Genomic DNA, 21,514 nt, shown 5'->3' on the forward strand with positions numbered 1-21,514 from the left:
GTACCATCCACACATGACACAACAAACGCCGACACAAATCGCACACCTCTCCTACACACACCTGGAGGAGGGCGTCGCGATCTGGCACAAGTATAGCCTCCCCCTCCCCCCCCCCCCGCCCCCCTCTCTCGGGCTCTCTCTCTCTCTTCGAGGCTGCGCTGATCGCTGTGTGTAGTGGATCAGCTGATTGGCGTTGGCGTGGCTTTGAGCGAGGGCGTAGCGGCGTACGTAGAGCGGAAGGGGCCAGGTTAGTGTTAGTGCGGAGCGAACCGCTGCGGAGTGCGGTGCAGGCTGCGAGGAGGAGGACGCGATCTTTCGCGACTTCCGGTTAATAACGCGACACCTCCACCTTGCTGCCTTTCACCCCCTCGACTCGAGGGACGGACCGGAAGATACGGAAACTGCGATATGAGCGCGCGCGAAGTCGTCCTACAAGGTGGATCCCCATGGGGATTCCGTATGCACGGTGGCAGCGACCTTCACCAACCCCTGCGCATATCAAGGGTGAGTAGAGAGACATTTTTTTGGAAATTTTTAACACTCGGGAAAGGAAAATTTGGAATCTTATTCGTCGGTTGGAATGTTATTGTTGAATTATCGGTATCGTTGTGATTAATTGTTTAGAGATTTTTAGAAAGTTGAAGGTGAAAAAGAAAAAAGAAAAATAGAGTCATTATGGTTTTCGATAATAATTAAATTTTGTGGACATCGAAACGTGCGAATCTGACTCTTCGGCTTGTACTGAAGGAAATACATTTTCTTTAATCAAACAAGAGTTTGATATCAATTCAAATAAAAAAGAACACTATCAGATACGCACTAGATTTTATAGCCATACAGTTTCAATAATTTCTCATTTTCATTTTTTATAACTCATTAGCACATATTCTTCCGTATCAATAAAAATCGAAAATATTTTAGTACTCTTTTCTGCCACAAAATTTCTCCTAGTATTCACAAGGTACACAAGCCCGGCGCACGTGGATTTAGAATCGGGGGTTCAAATTTTTCACCAATAGTGTAAAGCTTGTTCCGCATTTTGGTCGAAGGTATTTTTCAGCCGTAGAATCTGATGTGTATTCACGTATTGTATAATACAGTGTAATGGGATAAAAAAAATTTCCCCCACTCCAAGATTCTCGAGCAAAATCGGCTTATTACTTAAAGTTTAAACTGTGCCAAGTGAATCCAATGCATCCGCCCTCCGCTTACGGAGCTTCGGCTATAATTTTCACCGAACAGTCTCTTCCCTTCTCTTATCATGATTCCCTGCGGGCTTCACCGTTTTTCAAGCTTTTCCACTGCTGTCTGAAATACGACTTTGCGTATTGCCTTAATTTTTATTTTTTTATTTTTGTCTTTTTCTTTTTTTGCCAAAAAGTATATTCCAAATTCCAAACCGGTGAATCGATCATCTGACCGCTCGATCGTGAAGGAATGATAAATTTTGTGGTCACGAGTTGATTCGGGATTCAGGTAACGAGTGTATAAAAACATTCTTTCGTTGATTCAGTCATCGATATGTTTTTTTTTTTTTTTGTTTTTTTTTTTAACGCTCCAACAAGAATTTAAAAAAAAAAACAATAATTTCGCGCGAGTTGCAATGGTTCAAAAAGAAAAAGAAAAGGATAAAACTAACGAGCAGACATCAGTGACCAGAATAGATCGTGATAGTGATGGATTTAAGAGAGACATACAATGAATGGAAAGCTCGTGGTTGAATAGCTCAGCATATATTATAATAAAGTATGTAAATTGACAAATTAATGAGGGTTCACATCACGCTGCGTCACCCTGGTCATCGATTACGTAAATCCATGTCCGAGGATCGGTTATCACAGGTATATTTATGTAATAATATATGTATCGAAAAAAATTTTAGCCCATGATAGAGAAACGAGAGAAGGCTTTATGCAGACATGTGTGTGTGTTTTTTCCGCTATCCAAGGACGGAATAATGGTTCGGTAACTGTATGACGCGCAGTGACATCATTCACCTGTTTAACCATTTAAATTCATATCATTGAATCAAGTTTACCGTTAAACCTTGCGCGTTATATGGGACTCGAGCGGTCAGTTGGTCAGCTGTTTCCAGCAGAGGACGAGAAAATTATGCAATTTTCCCAACGAAGCCGAGGTCTTTGAAAAGACGCAATTTTTCTCATCGTCATCGTCATTTTATCATTGATGACACTACCTTTAACGATTCTGTGAAAAAAAAGCACGCTTCACGCAAGCTCGTACTTGCTATACGCTTTCGCGATGCGTATCAAGCCGTGAACTAGTTTGTTTGAACTGAAAACCGGGCGAATAAACATTCGTTAAAATAAACCGTCGCTCGGTACGATTTCTCGGTTTTAAACATCACGGAAGCAAAAATCTTCCGCCTAAACGTGTATTTTTAACTACGTGATTAACGCAGATACTATTCAGGGTCCTATAAATTTGCCAAAAATTTCTTCATCGACGATTGCTTATTGCTATAAAGCAGCAACGTACGTGTACGTTACACATCGGTTACTCTTCCTGGTATAAAAACATGGCGATTTACAGCCACGTTAAAATCTTCAAAGATAAAAATTACTCTCAAATGGACTGTCGGAAACGAAAAATTAATCCTTTCGGTTGCTTATACGATTATCTGTGTTTATATATATTTTTAGAAATGAAAATACATCCGGTATCTGAAATTTTACAACATCAGGTATCCAATCTGCTCGTGAAACAATCAACCAATCATTCAACGTCTCGCAGCACAATTTTCACTTTCTTTATCGATCCTGAACCTGTTCAATTATCACGCTAGAAATCGAGTTTACCAAGTTTTACTGAGTTGTGTCGTTTAACTGAAATTCGGCCACTTGTCGTTCCCTCTAATTAGGCCGCTCTCATAATTGCTGCCGCGGTGGTGAATAAACTAGACTAGCGCAACCTGTCGCATGCAATACCTCCGAGATGGAAATTATTCCGTTAGCAAAATTTCGCATATTTCATTCCGTTGGCATAAAACAATAAATACGGTTATCGAAGATCGTCAGAGAGCAATGCGATTACTTAAAATCGTATAATAATCGAACTAAAACGAGTTCAAGTTCCAAGCGAGCTATGATTGGAACGAGTTAGCAAAGCAGAAACGATTGCTACGTACAATCGTTGTCTAATTTCAGTTATAAATAGGAAAGATAATTAAATCCTCAACATAAATAGATAAATTCTCCAGTTTCTTTTTTAAAAAAGTCATTTATTCCGGGGCAATTTAACGCTTGGATAAAGTTGAGGAGCGAGCCGCAAATGAAATGCGAATGGGTCGGAAAATAAATATTTGTATTATATATGTATACATAGATGTTCCATGCTCTGCGGGAAATACTCTAGATTCAAGAAAGAAACGCGAAGAAGAAGAAATACACAAAGCGAGGAAGAGGAAAATGAAGGAGGAAAAATTAAACCTCGTCGGTTAAGAGTGTAGAAGGAGAAAAAAATAAATAAAAAAACAACAATAACCCCTCCAACCTGAGACAGCCACTTAGTTTTCGTTGGCGATGAGATAAGCATCTGGACACTGGATTCTCGTGCAATGTCGCCGTTATTTAAATCTCCCGAGCTATCTCGAATTGCCTCAACTCAATTATTCTTACACCTGCGACTTCGCGTAACTGTGCGGCAAATTTTCCGCCAATTGTAAGCCCTCTTTGTTATCTTTTTCCGCGAAAATTGGCTGGCAGATTACACCGATGAAGAATATCTTTCATCTGATATAATAATAAGATTAAAGAAAAAAAAATCATGATAATCAACAGTACAATCTGCCAATTAACATGGAAATTGATAATAGCTAATACCAATCATTTTCCTATCAGTTTATATTTTGATAATTAATGGTATTAAAAAAAATTTCGATTATATTAACCGATCAGAATTTCTTGCCAAATTTCTCGATCAAAAAACGTTTCAATCGTTGAATTTTAATTTCGGGCGTGTCAGAGGAAACGGGCACGATCGATTAACCGGCGGCATTGCAGGCGTGATAAGCTCGTGACTTCCAACCTTTGCAGCCGAGAGCAAGTAAACCATTGTCCTTATCGGATTCAAGGGTGTGCGTATAACGCACCTATATATATATATATATATATAGAAAAGCGAATCGCGTTATAGCTCAGGTCTGATTCGGAGGACCACGTAGAGTCGATATTTCTCTCAATTTATCTCAAGCCTGAAACCTACGTCCATCCATTAATATATATGTATATATATAATATATTTATATCTGCGTATATCGCGCCATTTGTATACAAATCAAAATTTATTTCACCCCAAGGATCTGGAGGAAGGATTCTTTTCTCGAACCGAGAGAGACAAGAACGGTCGTTATTCTTCAGTCAGTCTTGAGTTATAAATTTTGGCCTATTTCGCTTTATGATTAACGCGAAGCTAAAGAAAAAACTAAAAAATATTTTTTATCTGGCCACTCGCCACGATCGGTGGATTCTTCGCGATCAGGAATTCGTTTCACATGGCTTCTGGCTGTAATAACAGTACATATCTCCCGAAATAAGCTCAGAAACATCCTCTGCGTCTGCGTATAGTTATTACGAGCTACGCTACGAAATTTTGCATTCTCAATGTCGCGAAATGTTGTAACAATTTCGTAACAATTTCCACAAACAACGGCGAACGAAACTTATACACGTCAGCTAATATCACAAGTCGAAATATCTGTTACTGGATCTCCTGCACGGATATTCTTACTCTGAGACTGTCTAATATTAGATCAAATCATAATCAAGTAGGGGTTCTAAAACCGCGGGAATTTTCTTAACAACCTCGTTACTCTTGTCTCTCCTATGATCAGGCGTAGCAGTATAACGTTACATACTCTTTGAACGAGTACAACGGCTTTTAGCAGGGAAGGGACAAGCTTGCGATCGAACCCATTAGCCTCGGCCCTTTTAAGCCTCGAGCCAATTATTGGCGAAGGTGCACCACTCGTTTAGGTTTGCGGTTTCAAAATCACACTTCGTTTCAGACCACCGAATTTTATTGATCCCGGAAATTGAAACGGACTTTTTCAAGTACCTTAAGGCTTTCTTTGATGTCGCAGTTTCGCGAATATTCATCCATTTTTATTTAATTTGTTGCTCTAATTGATCACGTTTACGTGAATTTGTCCGATGAATTTATTTTCATCAACGCATTTGTCGCTTGATTAAATTGAAAATTCAATCAGACGAACTGAGAAGTCATTAAGGATTATTCAAATAACTTCAGTCTGTTTTATCAAGTGTACAGAAATTATAGAGGGATAAATTGAAGACTTTAAAGGTAGCGAAGTGTGGCCACGTGCTGAGGATGGATCGATTATTCCCTGCTTAACACTCGAGAGTCAAATTTCAAGTCCCGAGTTATTTTGGCGCCTCGAAATCGAGGCTATCGCGAGTTTTTCTTACTTCATTCTTCGACTTCTTTTCACACTTGGAACCAAAAATTGATCACCGGTCGCAGAGAGGAGCTGCCGAAGACCGATCAATCCGGTTTCATTAATCAACAACTATTTTCAAAGCGCCGTAACACCTTCGATACGCAGCTGCCTTGGATTTATAACATTTTTTTTTTTTTTTCTTTTTTTGTCGTGTTAATGTTTCGTGTACGCAATCGACGCGCCCGATTCCTTGAAGCTGTCGTTCACTTTGGTAATTTAGAAAGCAGCCCGTCACAGTGACCTTGAATTTCAGTCACGTGACGTGGCAACTCTTGGATAATTATACGGAAGATCGTCACACTCAATTTCTCTTTCGATCAAACTCTAATCTAACTCTGATCTCATTAGAGAAAACTGCAGATTCATGTAATTTGAAGAAACTTTAATTAGGTTATTGCTGATAATAGTGAGCCCTAAGGTTCGTTTTTTGAGTGAAAATTTATCAATCTTTTATCATTTTTGTCAATCTTTGGGTACAAGGTACTCGAATTTGAATGCGTTTTTTTACAGATATTTTCAAACAAAATCTACACCGCAATAGTTTTCTGGAAGGTGTTCCAGCAAGTTTTCTGATTTTTACGGAACAACCAAGTTTCGAATCGTCGAAAATCTGACGGCTCAAAGTTCCGGAATGCAATGTTTTGGAAATTTAAGTTAGGATAAAGCTAAGTTCCGAAAAATGAAGTTCCGATGGAGCAAAATTACGAAAAGTAAAATATACTCACGCGACGTAGTGGGTGTAAAAAATTAGAAGAACCGAAAATCGGAATAACCAGAATTCCGAACGTAGAAATATTGAAACCAGTTATTCAAGAAATTGAAAATCTTCGATCATTCGGAATTTAGCGCCTTTCGAACTTTTCAAAATAGTAATTTCAACCCCGTCCCAAAATATATTATTATTGCATTGACTATGAAATCTTCTCGAAATGACCAAGACAAGCCGGTTTTCACGGAACGGTCATCAGAGGTTATCGAATAGGCCAGGAGACGCGAAATACCATGATAATAGATATTACGCGTCGGTAAATGTATTATGGGTTTGGAATGCTGGTTCTACTTGGTGCCTAGCTCGGACTAATCGTTCCTTTTTATATCACCACGGAGATGAATTCGGCCCAAAAAAATCAATTACTTGACCTCTCTCAAGTTTTCAAGCTGACAGAGTCAAGTTATCGCTAATTGATGATAAAATTGATCAGAACCCACACAAAAAACCGCCTCGAGTTGACTTTAAAATGTCGGAAGAAATGGCTTCAGTCACGTTTTGTAATGCGTACCAAAGAAGTATCAACTTCTGACCAAATCAAAAAACCATTCGACAATATGAATTTGAAATTATAAATCCTTGCATTTTCAAACGATTTTCATACTCTTCATTTTCTTGTCTTTTGCTGATCGAACCAGAAATAAATCTGGACATTTTTCTGAGACGATCCTTCTGCTTCGATTATTACGAGCAAGTATCTCTTGACACTGACAACCGGAAGTTGCATAACATGCATGTAATCTTCGCCAAGGGGCGAGGCCAAGATTATTGCAATTGACTCGCACCTCTTCGATTTATTCTGTCGATTAATTTTCCCAGGTGTTTTCCTACTCCTTCCTCCTCTCGGTATTTATTCCCGTTGCAGTATAATGGCCGCGGGTACGCAAATGGGCCTGATCCAACGGCTTGACAACGTCTAGCTGTTTACCTCGCGGAACGAATGCACCTGGATGTTTAGCAGCGAGGTATAAAATACGCTCACGTGTTCAAATTGACTCTAGTCTCAGGCGATGCAATACGCATATCCGCACTGCAACGCAACAAGGTCAAGTTTGCTCGGCTGCATGCGAAATCTAGTCGAATGGAATAATGAAAATTGCTGTCGAACGATCGTTTAAGACGATTCGATTAAATTGGTAGTTATATATATATATATACATATATATATATTTCATTTCACGAATTATTACACAGCGGATTAATTTATGCCGCGTAAAAGTGCAGAGTAAAGGAACAGATCGTATCATTTGGAGATATTTTTCTCCCATTAAGGGATTATATACAGTTAAATTTTTGAAAAAATCGATATTTAAAAAAAAAATTTATTCTCGTAATTTAGATGAATTTAAGTACACATACACAGAAAATTTCCTGTCAATCCAGAAAATATTGACAACTCGATGTTAGGTGAACAAAAATTTTCTACTACATGTAAAATGCTTCTGAAACTTGAAACGCGTTTTTCTCAAAACTGTGTTTTCAAAGTCGGTGAGCAAGATTTTTCGGAAATGGTTCAACCAATCAGTCTCAAATTTTAACACAAGGCCTCTAAGTACATTTTTTAGTAATTAATCGAAGGTTTTTTCTCACCGATAAATATTTTCCATTTCATAAACAATTTAAGGTCTAAGTTTTTCAATCAACAATTCGATTTTTTCGGACCTCCTAACTGTGTATAACCCCTTAAGCGAGTGAACTTACGACTAATCATCGATCATAATCAATTGTCAATGCTGCTATATTCTATTCGATATCATTGTTGAGCATGGTTGAACGGTTTTTGTTCCCTTTTACATCGACGAGACATGTTTTATCGGTGCGGAATATTCTCTCGTGCAATCGCCTTTATTGCGAGTATGCATCTGGGTCCATGCTGCACGTACGCCAGAGGAATGCATCGGGAATGCGATGCATCGAGCGCATGCCACTGCACCGCGGAATTCCGCGCTTCCAAAAACCCTGCCCACATAGTGATTCTGGTTTACAGTGCGATAAGACAGGAAATGTGTTGGAGACGATCGGTGAATTGAGAGTCAATGAACCCGCTTGAAATTGCATTCTCATAACAATGTACCAGACTTGAAACCTCCTTTGAAATACGACTCAATGAAATAATTATTATAATCAAAAATTTTCAAGACGTGCAAAATTTTTTACCTTCTTTAGACTGAATCGAAAACAATTTGCAAAAGAATAATTTCAACGCAGAAGCTCGGTTATTACAATAGATTCAATCAGAAGCTTATCACATTATTATTAGATTTCTAATATTCTAAAAGCGTATATTATCTAATTTAGAAGAATTACTTTTCTAGCTCAATTCATTGATAATAATTATTGATGCGATTGAGCTTCTGACTTTGAAATTCCAAAATTCTCATTCTAATGAACAATTTGTTCTGTACTGATGGAATGGTGGATCTTGATTTATTCATTTTTACATTGAAGTAACGTTAAGATCCTCACGATCTATTATTATTGAGGATACGGAAGTTCGGAGCTTCCAGTTTCGCACTCAATTTAGCAACAGCTGTTCGGTTTATTGTCAGGCAGACGAAGTCGAGCTTTTCTCACTGCTTCTCACTTCATTATATTATCTACGCATAAATCGTTGAATCGACGCCGTGCTGCTGAAGTATCCGTTGAAGTAAATATAAACGCGTTCATTGACTGACGACACATAAGCGAGCATTGTTTGCCTTTCAAACAGCAAAGCAACTCTCTCTTTCCGTCTCTTTTTCCATCAGCAATCACGAACGTACCAGAATTAAACGCATCCTGCATCTATCGATTTGAATTGATTTGCATTCAATGACACAATTCCAGGAGAGATGATATGTATGAAAAGGGGAAGGAATACAGAGAAATTAAACGACGAAGAATTACTTGTTTTGCTTTTGACTAAGGCGATATTTCGCGACACTCAATTTCCCCATTGCACAAGTTTTGCACCACCGCAGTACGTAATTGCGATATAAACGTCACGCGTGACGTCTCTCCCGATTTTCGACAGGATTTCTTATCGCGTTTCTTTCACTCCATGCGCAGTCCAGAATCAATTTCGTTAATCTCAAGAATCCAATAGCACCTGCAACGTTTCTCTACACTATTTTCTGGTCTTTTTTTCACCATCCTTTTCGCGAGTACAAAGCGACCGGGAAATCCGATTAGTCTCAACCGTCTGACCGTAGTTTCTTCTCACGATTTGTTTTCACCCATCCAGCCAGCGAGGTGAAAATACTTTCGCGTTACAGAAGGAGAATAAACACGATTAGCAAAGTGAATTCAGCGGGAGATGAGACGCTGCTGATCTCGCTACTGTACCGATATTATTAATATCTATCCTTTCTATTTCGATGGTGCGTCTGCGCGGAATTTCGGTCAAACTTTTTGCCGGCTTTGCGAGATTTACCGAGAGTCGCTTCATCACTTTAACGAATTACGTAACATTGTCCATTAGATTCAGCGAGTTGGTTTCATTCAACGCCAAGTAGACGCTGTTTAACCGTACTCGACGTAATATCTACGCTCTGTAATGCTGCAGAACCGTTATTACACTCTATTACACGTGGGCATACGAATCGCGAATATTTTCGGCGCTTATGCAAGTCCCGTTTTATGCTGCTACGTATTTTCCAGTATTGGCAAAAGTAAATCGTGTCTCGGGAATTTCTGCTGGTCAAACCGAGTTCGATGTCCGATTTCTCTTTAATTAACAATAAGTTCAACGTATCTACGTATTCACTGCTCGCACGCATTGCGAAGTGAATTATATATTACGTCCGAGTGACGCAATATCAGTTGTCTTCTAATACTTGTTATTTTTTCGTACCATCGCGGTGCAAAATCTCAATTTCGCCATCCTTTGATCCCCGATTTTCAACTAGCAGACCATACACATAAAGATGGTTTTTCGAGAACCGAATATATTGTAACAATTTATTTTTACCTCCCCATTCATTCGCATCTGGTTGTTATATACACAATTCTAAGAGTACTGCAGTAATAATGCCTGCCTGGCCGCCTACTCAGCCTCTCAATAACTTTAATGTCGAAGGAAGTTGGTATAAGCTCGTGCTTTTCACAATTATATAAGTGCGCTGCAGGTCACAGGCTAGAAATATGTACTTTGTACTAAAATACACGCATATAACACGTTCGTAGCAAGTATGTAAAATAGAGTAGCTGCTGCAGGTTTTCGATAGAAAAGATCGACTTTTCATTCATTTTTCCCGTATATATATATGTACATCGAGCGATCTTTTCTGCACACCGAATATCCCCCGGGAATTTTTCCTGCAAAACCCTTTCACATACCTATGCATGCGAGGGAAGAATTTATACTGCCACGTTTTGTGGGCCCGAGACCATCCAGATATTGCAAACTAAAGTCTCTTCGCGTTTTTCGTACAGAGTTCGATCGATTTCTCAATTTTGTAAAAAAAAAATACTTTTCCAGAGAATTTAAACAAAGATTTAATGATTCTTGTCATATTTGTTTAATTTATTTCTATATAATTATTTTTTTACAGAATACCGATGAAAAACCTTCACTATTTCCGCTTCTTTCCTATTTTTATCAATTTGACTTTTTAGATTAATATATTTTGGCTGGCATCGCTGTCGTAAATTATCAGCGATGACGATAATAACGGCCAAGTTCCGGCCGAAAGGGAATCTCATATATTACGTTGATAATCCTGGTGTAACCTTTGAAAAAAAATAACCGTCATACCCACGCACGTGTTCTCTGGGCAATAGGTAGCCATAATTTTTTCATGCATTCGTACAGCGTAGACCAGACGTCTATTTCGGCCGAATCTAGCCGCGGCATATAACGTATATCAGACGCCGGCGCTAACTTTGGCGATGACGGTTCATCCAAGAGCAACTGAAATAGACACTCGAATCATAGGTGATGGCTGGCTGCCGCTGTTTGCCCGTTGTCGCGATATTACCTGCACAACCATGCGGTAACCTCTGTTAGGAAATTACCAATCATTGCTAAAATTTTGCAGGAGAAAAATAACGGCGAGTCGGTTCCTCAGTTCCGTTCTTCCTCACGCGTAAGATGATTTTTATTCTGATCTAGACGTTCGCGTTTATAGTTATTAACGAGTGATCGAAAAGCGCATAATCGCTGGCTGGTACCACACGATGCATCTACGTCTGATGCATTTACTAGTGCAGCACGTTAACTGCAGTGGCAGAACAATAGCTGCGGTGTTAATTGTCGGAACAGAGTACCATAGACGTGTTCTCGTGTCGTGATGAACTCGTTGCATAATAGTTGGGTAATCACAGTGCATATTGTTCGCCTCTGCCTACCTGCAGTGTTGTTGGTATCCGCAATCGGAGACCTTGACACGACCTAGATCATAAGTTGTTGTGCCAGATTTGCATGGCATCTGTTCACGCATACATCATCCAACCTTTGAGAGTAAAAATTCAATGTCAAACGAGGTAGAGAGTTGGCTGATTTCTGAGACCTGTTTCTGTCTATAACCGCAGTCGAATTTTTCTAGCTTCTCTTTTCACCTCGTGATGCGTCTCGTTTTAAATTATCTCTTTGTCTCGATATTCGTTTGACTCGAAACGATTTCGCGCAAAAATTTATGCCACACTTGCAAATGTCGTCTACTCGTGAAATCTTGATTACCCAGTTTTTAACAGGAATACTTGAAGTCTCGACCTTGTTTTTGCACTCGATTTCTGGCTTCGTTCAACCTTCGTCGAAAGATCACTTTTATTAATTCCCAGATTGTGGGTAAAAAATTTTGAAACCGTTTCTGATTGGGGCCATTTGCATCATTCTCGCGGTTTCATAATCGAATGGTGTAGGTATTAGGTATAACGGCTGTCTTCATCTGGCATTGATAAAGGACAGATATTTACTTTCTCTCGTGTTTCATTTCCCCTCGTCTTCGCCTTTCTTTCGCTTCTTTTTTACGCTACTTCTATATCGGTTATACCGATAAGTGCCACCCTGTCTCGGCGTATGAGCGCTGTAACGAGTACCCGAGAATAGTGCCTTGGCCCTAGCTCTCGCAGTAATCAATTACTTACTATGTAGTGAGTCTAACCTGACCCGGACTGACACGCCCAGACCATAAAGCATCGCGTTATATCACCGGTCGACCAGTGATCTTTCAATAAAACAGCTGCTGCCCTCACTCTCTGACCTCCCACCTCGATCGATCAGTTCGGGACACGAAATGAAAGGGTGGATTCCACGCCTTGTCAAATCACCATAGAGATTAGGAGAAGGGGAATAAAACAAGCTCGGAATATGACTTGATGATGTATCGTTTAGCCATACGCATGAACGATCGATTGGTAACAAAAAAAAAACACTGAGAATCTATCAATCCTAAGATGCTCTTTCACTTTCGTAACTTGGAAGCAAGCTTTCTAAACCCCTAAAAATTCAATTATACATTAATTTTATGACAGTCATTCTACTTCATATGGTTATTTAGGGGATTTTTTTTTTTTTTTTGAACCAATCAAAATACTGTGCAATAATTTTTGGCGTCATCTTTGACGCAGCTTCAGGCTCACGGATAATGCGACGAATTCTTGTTCCATCCGTCCAATTGTATGCATGAAAAGGAAGGCTTAATTATATCGGATTATCATGAGGGTGAGGGTCCAGCTGCTGCGGCGCATCCGCAGGGTCACAAGTGAGCGGTACGACGTTAATTGGCTTTCTAATTGGTCGACACTCGACAAAGCCGTGCAATAGCGACGAGTTCTTGCTACTGCAGTATAAAATCTCGCGAGGAGCGCAGACCACAAATAATTCATTCAGAGACGTTGACATCGTTCGCTCTGTGTGTGTGCAGCTTGACACAAGAGGCTATTAAACGCTGAAAATTGATCTTTTCACAGGGTACCGAGGGTCAAATAGGCACTTTCGATTCATGCGAATAACCGAACGACCCGCGGTTTTTTCCCGGTAACCAATTATACCCGTAGACCGAACGGAGATTGGATCACTGATAATCATAAGGTTCGACGAAATTCGAGGAGGTACCTGACGAGATTATTCATAAAAAAAAAACGGGAACGTGGAATTTTTATTCTGATTCGATAATTTTACGATATAAATTCTCGTCCCGGAAATCGTTGTTTGACGTCTATTGAAGCTGGTCAGAACTTTTTCCGGACACGCTGGAGGCGATCGAGGAATCAGTTGAGGCCTTGTATCTCGGGTTGCAATACATGTCGGACAGCTGATGGGGTGACGATTGGTTGCGAGCTTTTTTAGGCCGCTTGCGAACGGAGAGAAGCGGCTTTCTCACCACCATGTGAAACGGATCGACCCTGCGTCGATTTACAGTTTTTCTGCTCTTTTTCACCGAGGATGATTCGCGCTGCGTCGATTCTCTCCTCCGCTTCCGTTTGTTCCTCCTCGGTGACGATGAGTCGGTTTGAAATTTTGACGAACTTACGAAGGGTGAGTCTAAGTCTAGCGAGTAGCGGCCATGCTCTCGTTTCAGGACGCCGCAATTCACGCCGCGTTTCAGCGCAGCTTCCACCTGGGAAGAGGAAGAGATCCATGAATCTTGGAACTCTGATGCAAGCATGTAAACTGATGAATAAACTTTAGTAAGAATGACCAAAAATTAATCTATTTTCGATTGAATCGATTATTTTTTACCGGTTAATCGAGTATGATCGATTAATTTTAGCTTAGTGGCCATCGATAGTACACGGCAATGTTTTTTTTTTCGCTCCTACCTGAAAAACTTGTTTTCTATAGCAAAAAAGAAATCCTCGCCAGAAAGCATCTCTCAAATCCAATTTTTAAAGGTCGCTCTCGGAAACCAAAGTTTTCTCATTTACATAAAAAGGACAAGATTTCATTGTTATTATTATTTTATATTTTATATTTTTTTTCAAACTGTCATCACTTAGTACAATTGAATTCCTTTGGGAATTTGTTCCGATGTCGAATAGTTTAGGAACTGAAAACGTTTGAAGAATAATCTTTAAACAAAAATTTATTTTTAAAACTATTACTTGAAGTTGTTTCATAAAATTAATTTTAAAACCGAGGTTTATCACTTTGACGGTTTGAGTTACGAATTTCACTCCATCGAGTGAAATATGTTGCAATATGTTTTCAGAATCAAGTCCGTATCATTAAATGCAGACGAGCGGTATCATATTAAAACAAAATTACTTCTTCCGACTTATGTTTAAGGCGGAAAACTTAGAAATGCGAGTTCGCCCTTTCACAATTTAGTTCATGAAATTCCCCTCCGCTTAAATTCTTTTTGTGAAACAAGTTTCTCGGATCTTAGAAGCGAAAAAGATAAAATATCGTTCCCAAACGATACACCCTCGCTTTTATTTTCAAGTTAATATCTCACCCGACGTTTGGCATCGGATTTGGAAATGTCTGAAACCTTAGCCACGTAGTTGAGGATTCTGGTCGGCGTGGATCCGTTCGAATTTCGCAAATTTTTCACCGCTGAGACGACGAGAAGCGGGATCTTGACCCTCCTGATTCTCGGCGAGCGTTTCGGAGCCTCCCTGCGCCTGATTCTTCTAGCCATTTCAACTCCCCCTTGAAATGAAGTAAGACGTCTCTTTCCGCATCTTATGGCAACCTCCCGTCTATCCTGATGACTGACGTATTTGGCAGCTGTCAGATTATACGACGTTGTCATGGAGACGAGATCTCGCTTGTTTTACACGTGTTTGCGAATCCTCCTAGCAGACTCCAAGTGCTCAGGATTTGATGTTCAACCCACTAGACTCGTGAAAACGCGAATTAACGATCCACGGTGAGAAATTAGGAGCCTAAGTATACGTACACAGATAGGGAGTGTTTGTTTCTGAAAACCAAAGCAGAATTCCTACCCTGAAGTTTGATTCCGGAATTATGTTGGAAACTTTGAATTTGCAGCTTGAGGTCGGTTTTTCGGTTTTAACTCGAAGTGCAGAGCGATTTTGTAGACTGCATTTTTTCGTGGAAATGTGACCATCATAATATGGGCAATTTAGGTCGCGTAAACCGCCTGCATCTATGCAATTCAGGGTGAATTCAACATAACTGTAACCTTAGTTGTCGAAATGTAGGCGGACTACGCGTAAGCGTACATATTTTGAAATTGCAAACATGCAATAAAAATTGCAGTAAAACGCTCGTGTGACATTTCCACGGAATAACTTTGTACGCAACTTGGCTTTTCGAGTGCGTGAATTATATTCGTGTTGAGTATAACTCAAGTGGATTCCAACAAAGTTCTGAAGAGCGAGTTGTACACGGTATATGAGGAAGTGTATTTTACATGTGACAAAACTTTGTTCGAGTTAGTTGAAACGAGCTGAAGCGGCGATCCATTGCGGGGAATTCTCTGACATAGAATTTCTGCGAGTAGGTAGAGAGGCGATGGGAACCCACTTGAATTTACTTTAATTAAATTTAACAGCTTCTGCCGTGCCGGTGACGAGGATGAAATCAATACCTACGGCACCTCGCTGTGTTGTTATTATAGTTGGAAGGAGTGAGAAGATCGACGATTGAAATCCTGTATGTGTTCAAAGTGTGAGAGGAGATTGACAGGCTCAATTGAATCGGAGCGGATTCATCCTGACATCGGTCATTAATTACGGGGAAAAGTTTATCGTGCGGGAACGCGAAACAAATGTTGAAGCGCATGAAACGTAAGTCCGGTGTCAAAACAGGATAATATTTTCCGCGTTGGTCTGCCCTTTGCTTTATTTTTGAGTTAAAAATATACTCCGGTAGCGAGAAAGGCGCCGCAATGCGCGTCTGTCTGGCTTCGTTATATCCCTTAGGGATTCCTGGAATTCCCTTATGTTCACGTTCACTCTTGCGGGGAAGAATTGTGCCTATTACACGTCCTGGCATTCGGCATGAAATGAAACTCTGCCTTCCCAGCTCTCGCGAATAATGGACCACCACCCCACAAAAGGTGCTATCCGTTTATTGTTGGTCCCGCCGCCTTACTGACGTTAACGATATAATATCGGAGGTGCCAATCTTCCTATTTCAGGCTTCAAGATAAACCCGGTTTTCCGCGAATCGCGAAGAAAAGCTTTGAACACAAGAGGTATTCACCTTTTCTTCAGGAATCTTTGTCCCGATGAAAATTTACACAAGAAATCAGACGGCCTGGTGGATGCTTGAATTGAAAAACGTCACTCATTCTCCCTCCCTCTTTCTCTCTATTCCTCTTTCGTCATCGATCATACCTACTCAGAATACACGCATGAACTGATTTTGACAAATGAAATCCGCAGTCAGACTGTGATTGGTTTTCTGACAGAATCAGTATAGATATACGACAATATTGACGAAGCTAAAAAGCTTCCCGAAAAGTCACTTCATTCTTTTTTGGTCATGATTGATTGTAATTAAAAATTCATTCAATTTTCAAGAATCAAAAGTTCAAGGTAAATAAGCTGGTCAGATTTTTTGTTGAAAAATTGATATCTCTATCAATCCACATGCATATTGTAGTTAATTCCTGATGATCAATGGAACAAAGCGATTCGAAATCGTTGAATGAAATCAATAAAATTTTCCCCAAAGTGGAAAGTCAACCATACCAGAAATCTATCACATCATAAACAAATCCGAATTGTCTGAACCTTCAAAACTTCACTCATGGCGTTTTTCCTTGGTACCTAAATCGCCATAAGCGCCCGGTCAGCTGAGTTCAAGTATACAGAAATGTTTCGCTGGTTGCATAGAAATAGGCTTTTTCGTTATTGGCTGAGCTCCAATGCTCGGCTGCAAATCGTGCGTAGGATTGTAGCTATACAAAATCCCGTCTGTGGTATGAAATATAAAAAATGTGTAGAAAAATCGCTCAGCTTCTCGTCTAACATTTCCCTGTGCGTCGTACAGAATTGCATACTTCTATCGGAATGTGGAAACCGTAGAATCAATAACGATTTCCGATTTTTGATACCCAATTTCTAACCCAAGAAGCACAAGCGAGTTTCCTGATAAAAATTATTTCTCACCTGACGAAAAGGAACTTTTATTTTGCTCAAATACCGCTCGTTGCCGATATTTAAATCTTCTGTAATGTCCCTGATTCTTTAATGTCAATCATAGTGTCTCTATTTTCTGCCACCTGCGTTATTTGATCATTATTTCTACTCAGCATGGCGAGAGCGAAGTGTCTGCAATATGCGGGTGGAATCGTGTTTCATTAGACTCGTGCACTAGAAGTGTCTGCAAATATAAATTATACATACATACATATGTATGTGTATGTATATATCCATGTGTCTATGTAACCGTAGATCCCATTGAGCTAGGATTTGCCAACTGTGGTTTCGCTAGCCTGAATCAGCTGATATAATTATTACACCTTATTTATTATTTCTTTACACCCTGAACACGCGCTCACTTCGAGGTCGTCAAGATGGTAAGACGTAACTGTTACCGCAACCCATACATCCATCCAAAACAGAAATACCGCAACGCGATCCGAGGGATTCTGGTTACAGGAAATCGCGATCCCGATACCACACTACATATCACACTCGACAGAAATAAGATTCCGAAAATTGAATTGCAAAGGAAATCGATAACGTGGCGTCGAATTCGATGAGCGAAAAGGAGCCTTTTTTCAACTACCAAAACCACTTACAATCACGTACTAATAATTAATTTCTCTGCAAAAAAATTCATTCCAATATTTCCATACATTATACTATACGCTGATATTTATTCGTCCATTGAACAAATTGAATTTCTAATTTGTTCACGGTTGATTAAATTTTTTTTTTTTGCTTCCTGAAGATGATAATACGGACTGCTCGAGTCGATAATGTGTATGGCCGTTCCAGTGGAGGAGGGAGGAGTCACGTTTCGAACCCTGCCTGCATTCCCGAGCCCTTTCGTTCACTTACGCCCGCGTTCCTGCTCCGGGACCCACATATGAGTGTAGAATATACAACTGTGCAGCATGTGGTTCGAGCCAGTGCTTAAAGCATTACGCTTCGCCGAGCTCAGGGACGTAGTAAAAGTCGAAGGTGCGCCCCTCGAAGTCGGGCCTTTTTCAGAAACTCATCGTCCTCTTATCTGATCCGACATTGAACGTGTCGATTGAACTTGAAACCTCTTCAATCTCTTGTATGTTTGAGAATAGTCTTGAACGTCAAAACGTCAACAAAGGTGTAACACATGTACGTATCTCGTATTCCACAGACAGCAGTTTATACATGGCTTATCGAAAAATCGTATCTGCTTTATTCTCAACTGTCCAACGATCGCGATCCTTATCATCTCCTGCAAGTGGCTTATCTCGCTTACGTAGTCAAAAAATTTTTAAATCTATTTTTACTCGCTTCTTTTATCTTATTTATCAAGTGCAAATAACAAGGAACGCTTTCTTAAATCACTTCTAGTTCCTTATTTTACGAGCTAGTAACTGAACGGTTGAAAATTTTTTATCAAACGTAAATATCGATCACGTTTTAGTATCCTCCTAATATCCATAGATCATTTACTCTAAAAAAAAAAAACAACTCTGAAATCGAAAACGAAACTCATCAAATCGTCGACAAAATGTCAATCCCATGTGACAATTTCTAGTTAAAATAAACACTCAGTGTTTGCCTTCGTATTTTTTGGGTTCCTTTTTTAGCTCACTCTCAGTGCTTGCGGCGCGTTGAAGAAGGCGTGGAACCCGCGTTTTCGATCCGCCCCTGGCAGCCCCGTGTCATGAGCGTCGTACCCTGTGCAGGCATTCTTTCATACACAACCACTTAGGATCGGTTCGTCGCTGGGCTGCGTCATTTCTCGCAGCAGTTATACACCAGGCATGCAGTAGATGAGTTGGGTGGGTGAAGAGCGTCAAGTCGAAGTCCGAAAGGCGCAGTTGTAGTTTGACGAGAGCGTTTCTAGTCGCACGTCGGTCTCGGAGGATCCTTATCATGGCCGTTCGTCAGGTCGGCGTGACAGGCGTCTAAACGTGCTTACAACGTAGGTAAAGTCCTTGCCATAATCGCGCGATAAGGCCCCAAAGTATTTCTATTCGTTTTCCTACTTGCTCGCGGTGTTTGTTTCACCGAAACGTAAAGTGAGCAGCAAACGAAGTCGCAAAGTCGAAGGAGAGACCTAAACTACAAGGTGTTAAAACTTAACTGTCAGTCGGGTTTCGACGTCTGGGCGATTAGCACCGCGATAAAAGACGCGTTTTTGGATTCGCGGTGAGTGGCGTTAAGTGGACCGAAGACTTCGCAGTGCTTTATCAATTTTCATCTCGTCGTTGGAGCGTATCGTTGGCCGGAAGTCGCCTCAAGTATGGTCCACATGAGCTACGCGCAGTGGGCTTGCTTGCCGAGCACTTATCGGAACAAGGTTTGTACAAGCTAATCGCACTTCCGATTCGCGCCCTCGCAGCCATGCCATTCCGCATAACTTTGCGGCTCTGAATTTCAAGCTGCTTTCGAACTTATTCCTGCCAATTCACCAAGCGAACTTGAATCCGTAGAATCTGACTCATTGTCAGCGTTGAATTAAATTGTTACGTTTATTGCACGTTCCCTTCGACCTGCAGCCCTCGTTTTACTTGCCCTATACACACAATATGTATAGACTGTAAAAGCACTTAACTTTATTACTCACTGTTCGAGACACTGGAACAGGCAATGCAGCTGGAACTTTAGCTGCAGGTTTAGCTACGCAGTTTGTTATTTCATTTCTGGTTTCTCCGTCTTGAAACTCGACGCGAAACGGTTGAAATAATTTTATGGAAACTAGCTAATTCAGGAATTTTATAAACTTTCTTCGTGATTTATGGAAGGCCCGCGCGCTTAGAGATTATATCTGACCTAAAAAATTCTCGAAGCAATTAACGTCCGTTTGAAATTAGACGTCTTGTCTAAAACAACTTTCATTGACCATGAATTTTCGAACTAAACCGACAATTTAGATTTCCATTTTTATCTACCCTGCATGCTTTTCGCCCCAAATAGTCGACAAAATTTATCGTTCCGTGTTCAGTCAGACTCTCACAACACGCTGATGGAACAGAAGGAGAACCGGTGAATTTCCTTCGGCATTCATGTACTCGGAATTCTTGAGGCCACTGGCCAAGGCAATAACAACCCGAAGACTTTCATTTTCGATATACTGCCTTGATCGTCAAATGATCAGGTGGTAATGTGGAATCAGTCGAATTAGCGATCCGGCATAGCAATCGGTATTGCACGGATAACTGATTTCCCGACTAGCGGCTGATGCCCCCTGAGTAATTAGCGCCCGACTGATTTCCCTTGATTGGCAACGTTGATCCCTGCTTGATTTTTTTCTTCAAATTCTCGAATAAAATGAGATACACTCAACAGCTGTCGCGATTTTACTCTACTGATTACTTTACTGATAATTGTCGCAGTCATTGATCCGACGATTGATAATTCCGATCGTGACGTCATTCTCCGATCGATGACAACTGATAGCCCGTGTAAAAGTAGACGAACGTAATCCGGGGAGAAAGGTGAGTCGTAATTCATTGGCCGGTGACGTGATAGAAAGATATATTTGTTAATGGAAGTCTAAGAGATTCCTTGGTCATTATCGGCTGTATTTCACAACCACGGCGGGCGTAATAATCGGTCTTTAACAGTCCGTCGAACGAACCGTGATACCTAATCACCTGGATCATTGCTCAGACATTGTATTCCCCATTCTGATTTTACTCTACGACGTGTAACAACGCAAGGTACCTATATATCCTTCGACAATACAGTTATATATGCAGAGTAGGTGTACGAGCCGTGCCAGTTTTATTATCTTATTATCTTATTATCTTATTATCTTATTATCTTATTATCGTGTCTTTTTCAACCACTCAACTAGACATTCGGGTGAGAGAAAAATAGCCACCAAGCGGGGACAATGGGCCACCCATTACCACTCCTTACATTATTCTTATTTTCATTCTAATCATTCCCTCCATTCGTGCGAGTGTCACGTCTTTCAGACCAACGTTCGATGGACTGACTCTAAGGCTGATATGAGGCTATAAGGGAATTGTTGTATTTGCACCCATACTTGAGCGCATTATATATACGCACTTTGGGTGTGCGTATGGCTAGAAGAATGAATTCTTACACGCGGGCCAAGCTGTATAACCCGAATCGCGTACTGAATAAACAGCTCACCTTTCGGCATATACATTTATGCTAATAAAATGATAATGACTTAAGCCCGCGAGGCGTTACGGGCAATTATTCGACATTCGTGACCCACAATCTTTACGCTTTGC

General features: G+C 40.4%; 1 protein-coding gene across 1 annotated transcript in view; it reads left to right on the forward strand.

Moving 5' to 3' along the window:
- Nucleotides 1-242: 242 nt before the first annotated feature.
- The window catches only part of LOC124407719, an 84,323-nt gene continuing 63,051 nt past the window's right edge, over nt 243-21,514 (forward strand). Inside the window, exon 1 of the mRNA XM_046884149.1 lies at nt 243-504. Coding sequence (XP_046740105.1) covers nt 409-504 — 96 coding nt within the window. The 5' untranslated portion in view covers nt 243-408. The remainder of the gene's footprint in view (nt 505-21,514) is intronic.

The sequence above is a fragment of the Diprion similis genome, chromosome 1, assembly GCF_021155765.1.
Source record: "Diprion similis isolate iyDipSimi1 chromosome 1, iyDipSimi1.1, whole genome shotgun sequence".
NCBI classification, from domain to species: domain Eukaryota; kingdom Metazoa; phylum Arthropoda; class Insecta; order Hymenoptera; family Diprionidae; genus Diprion; species Diprion similis.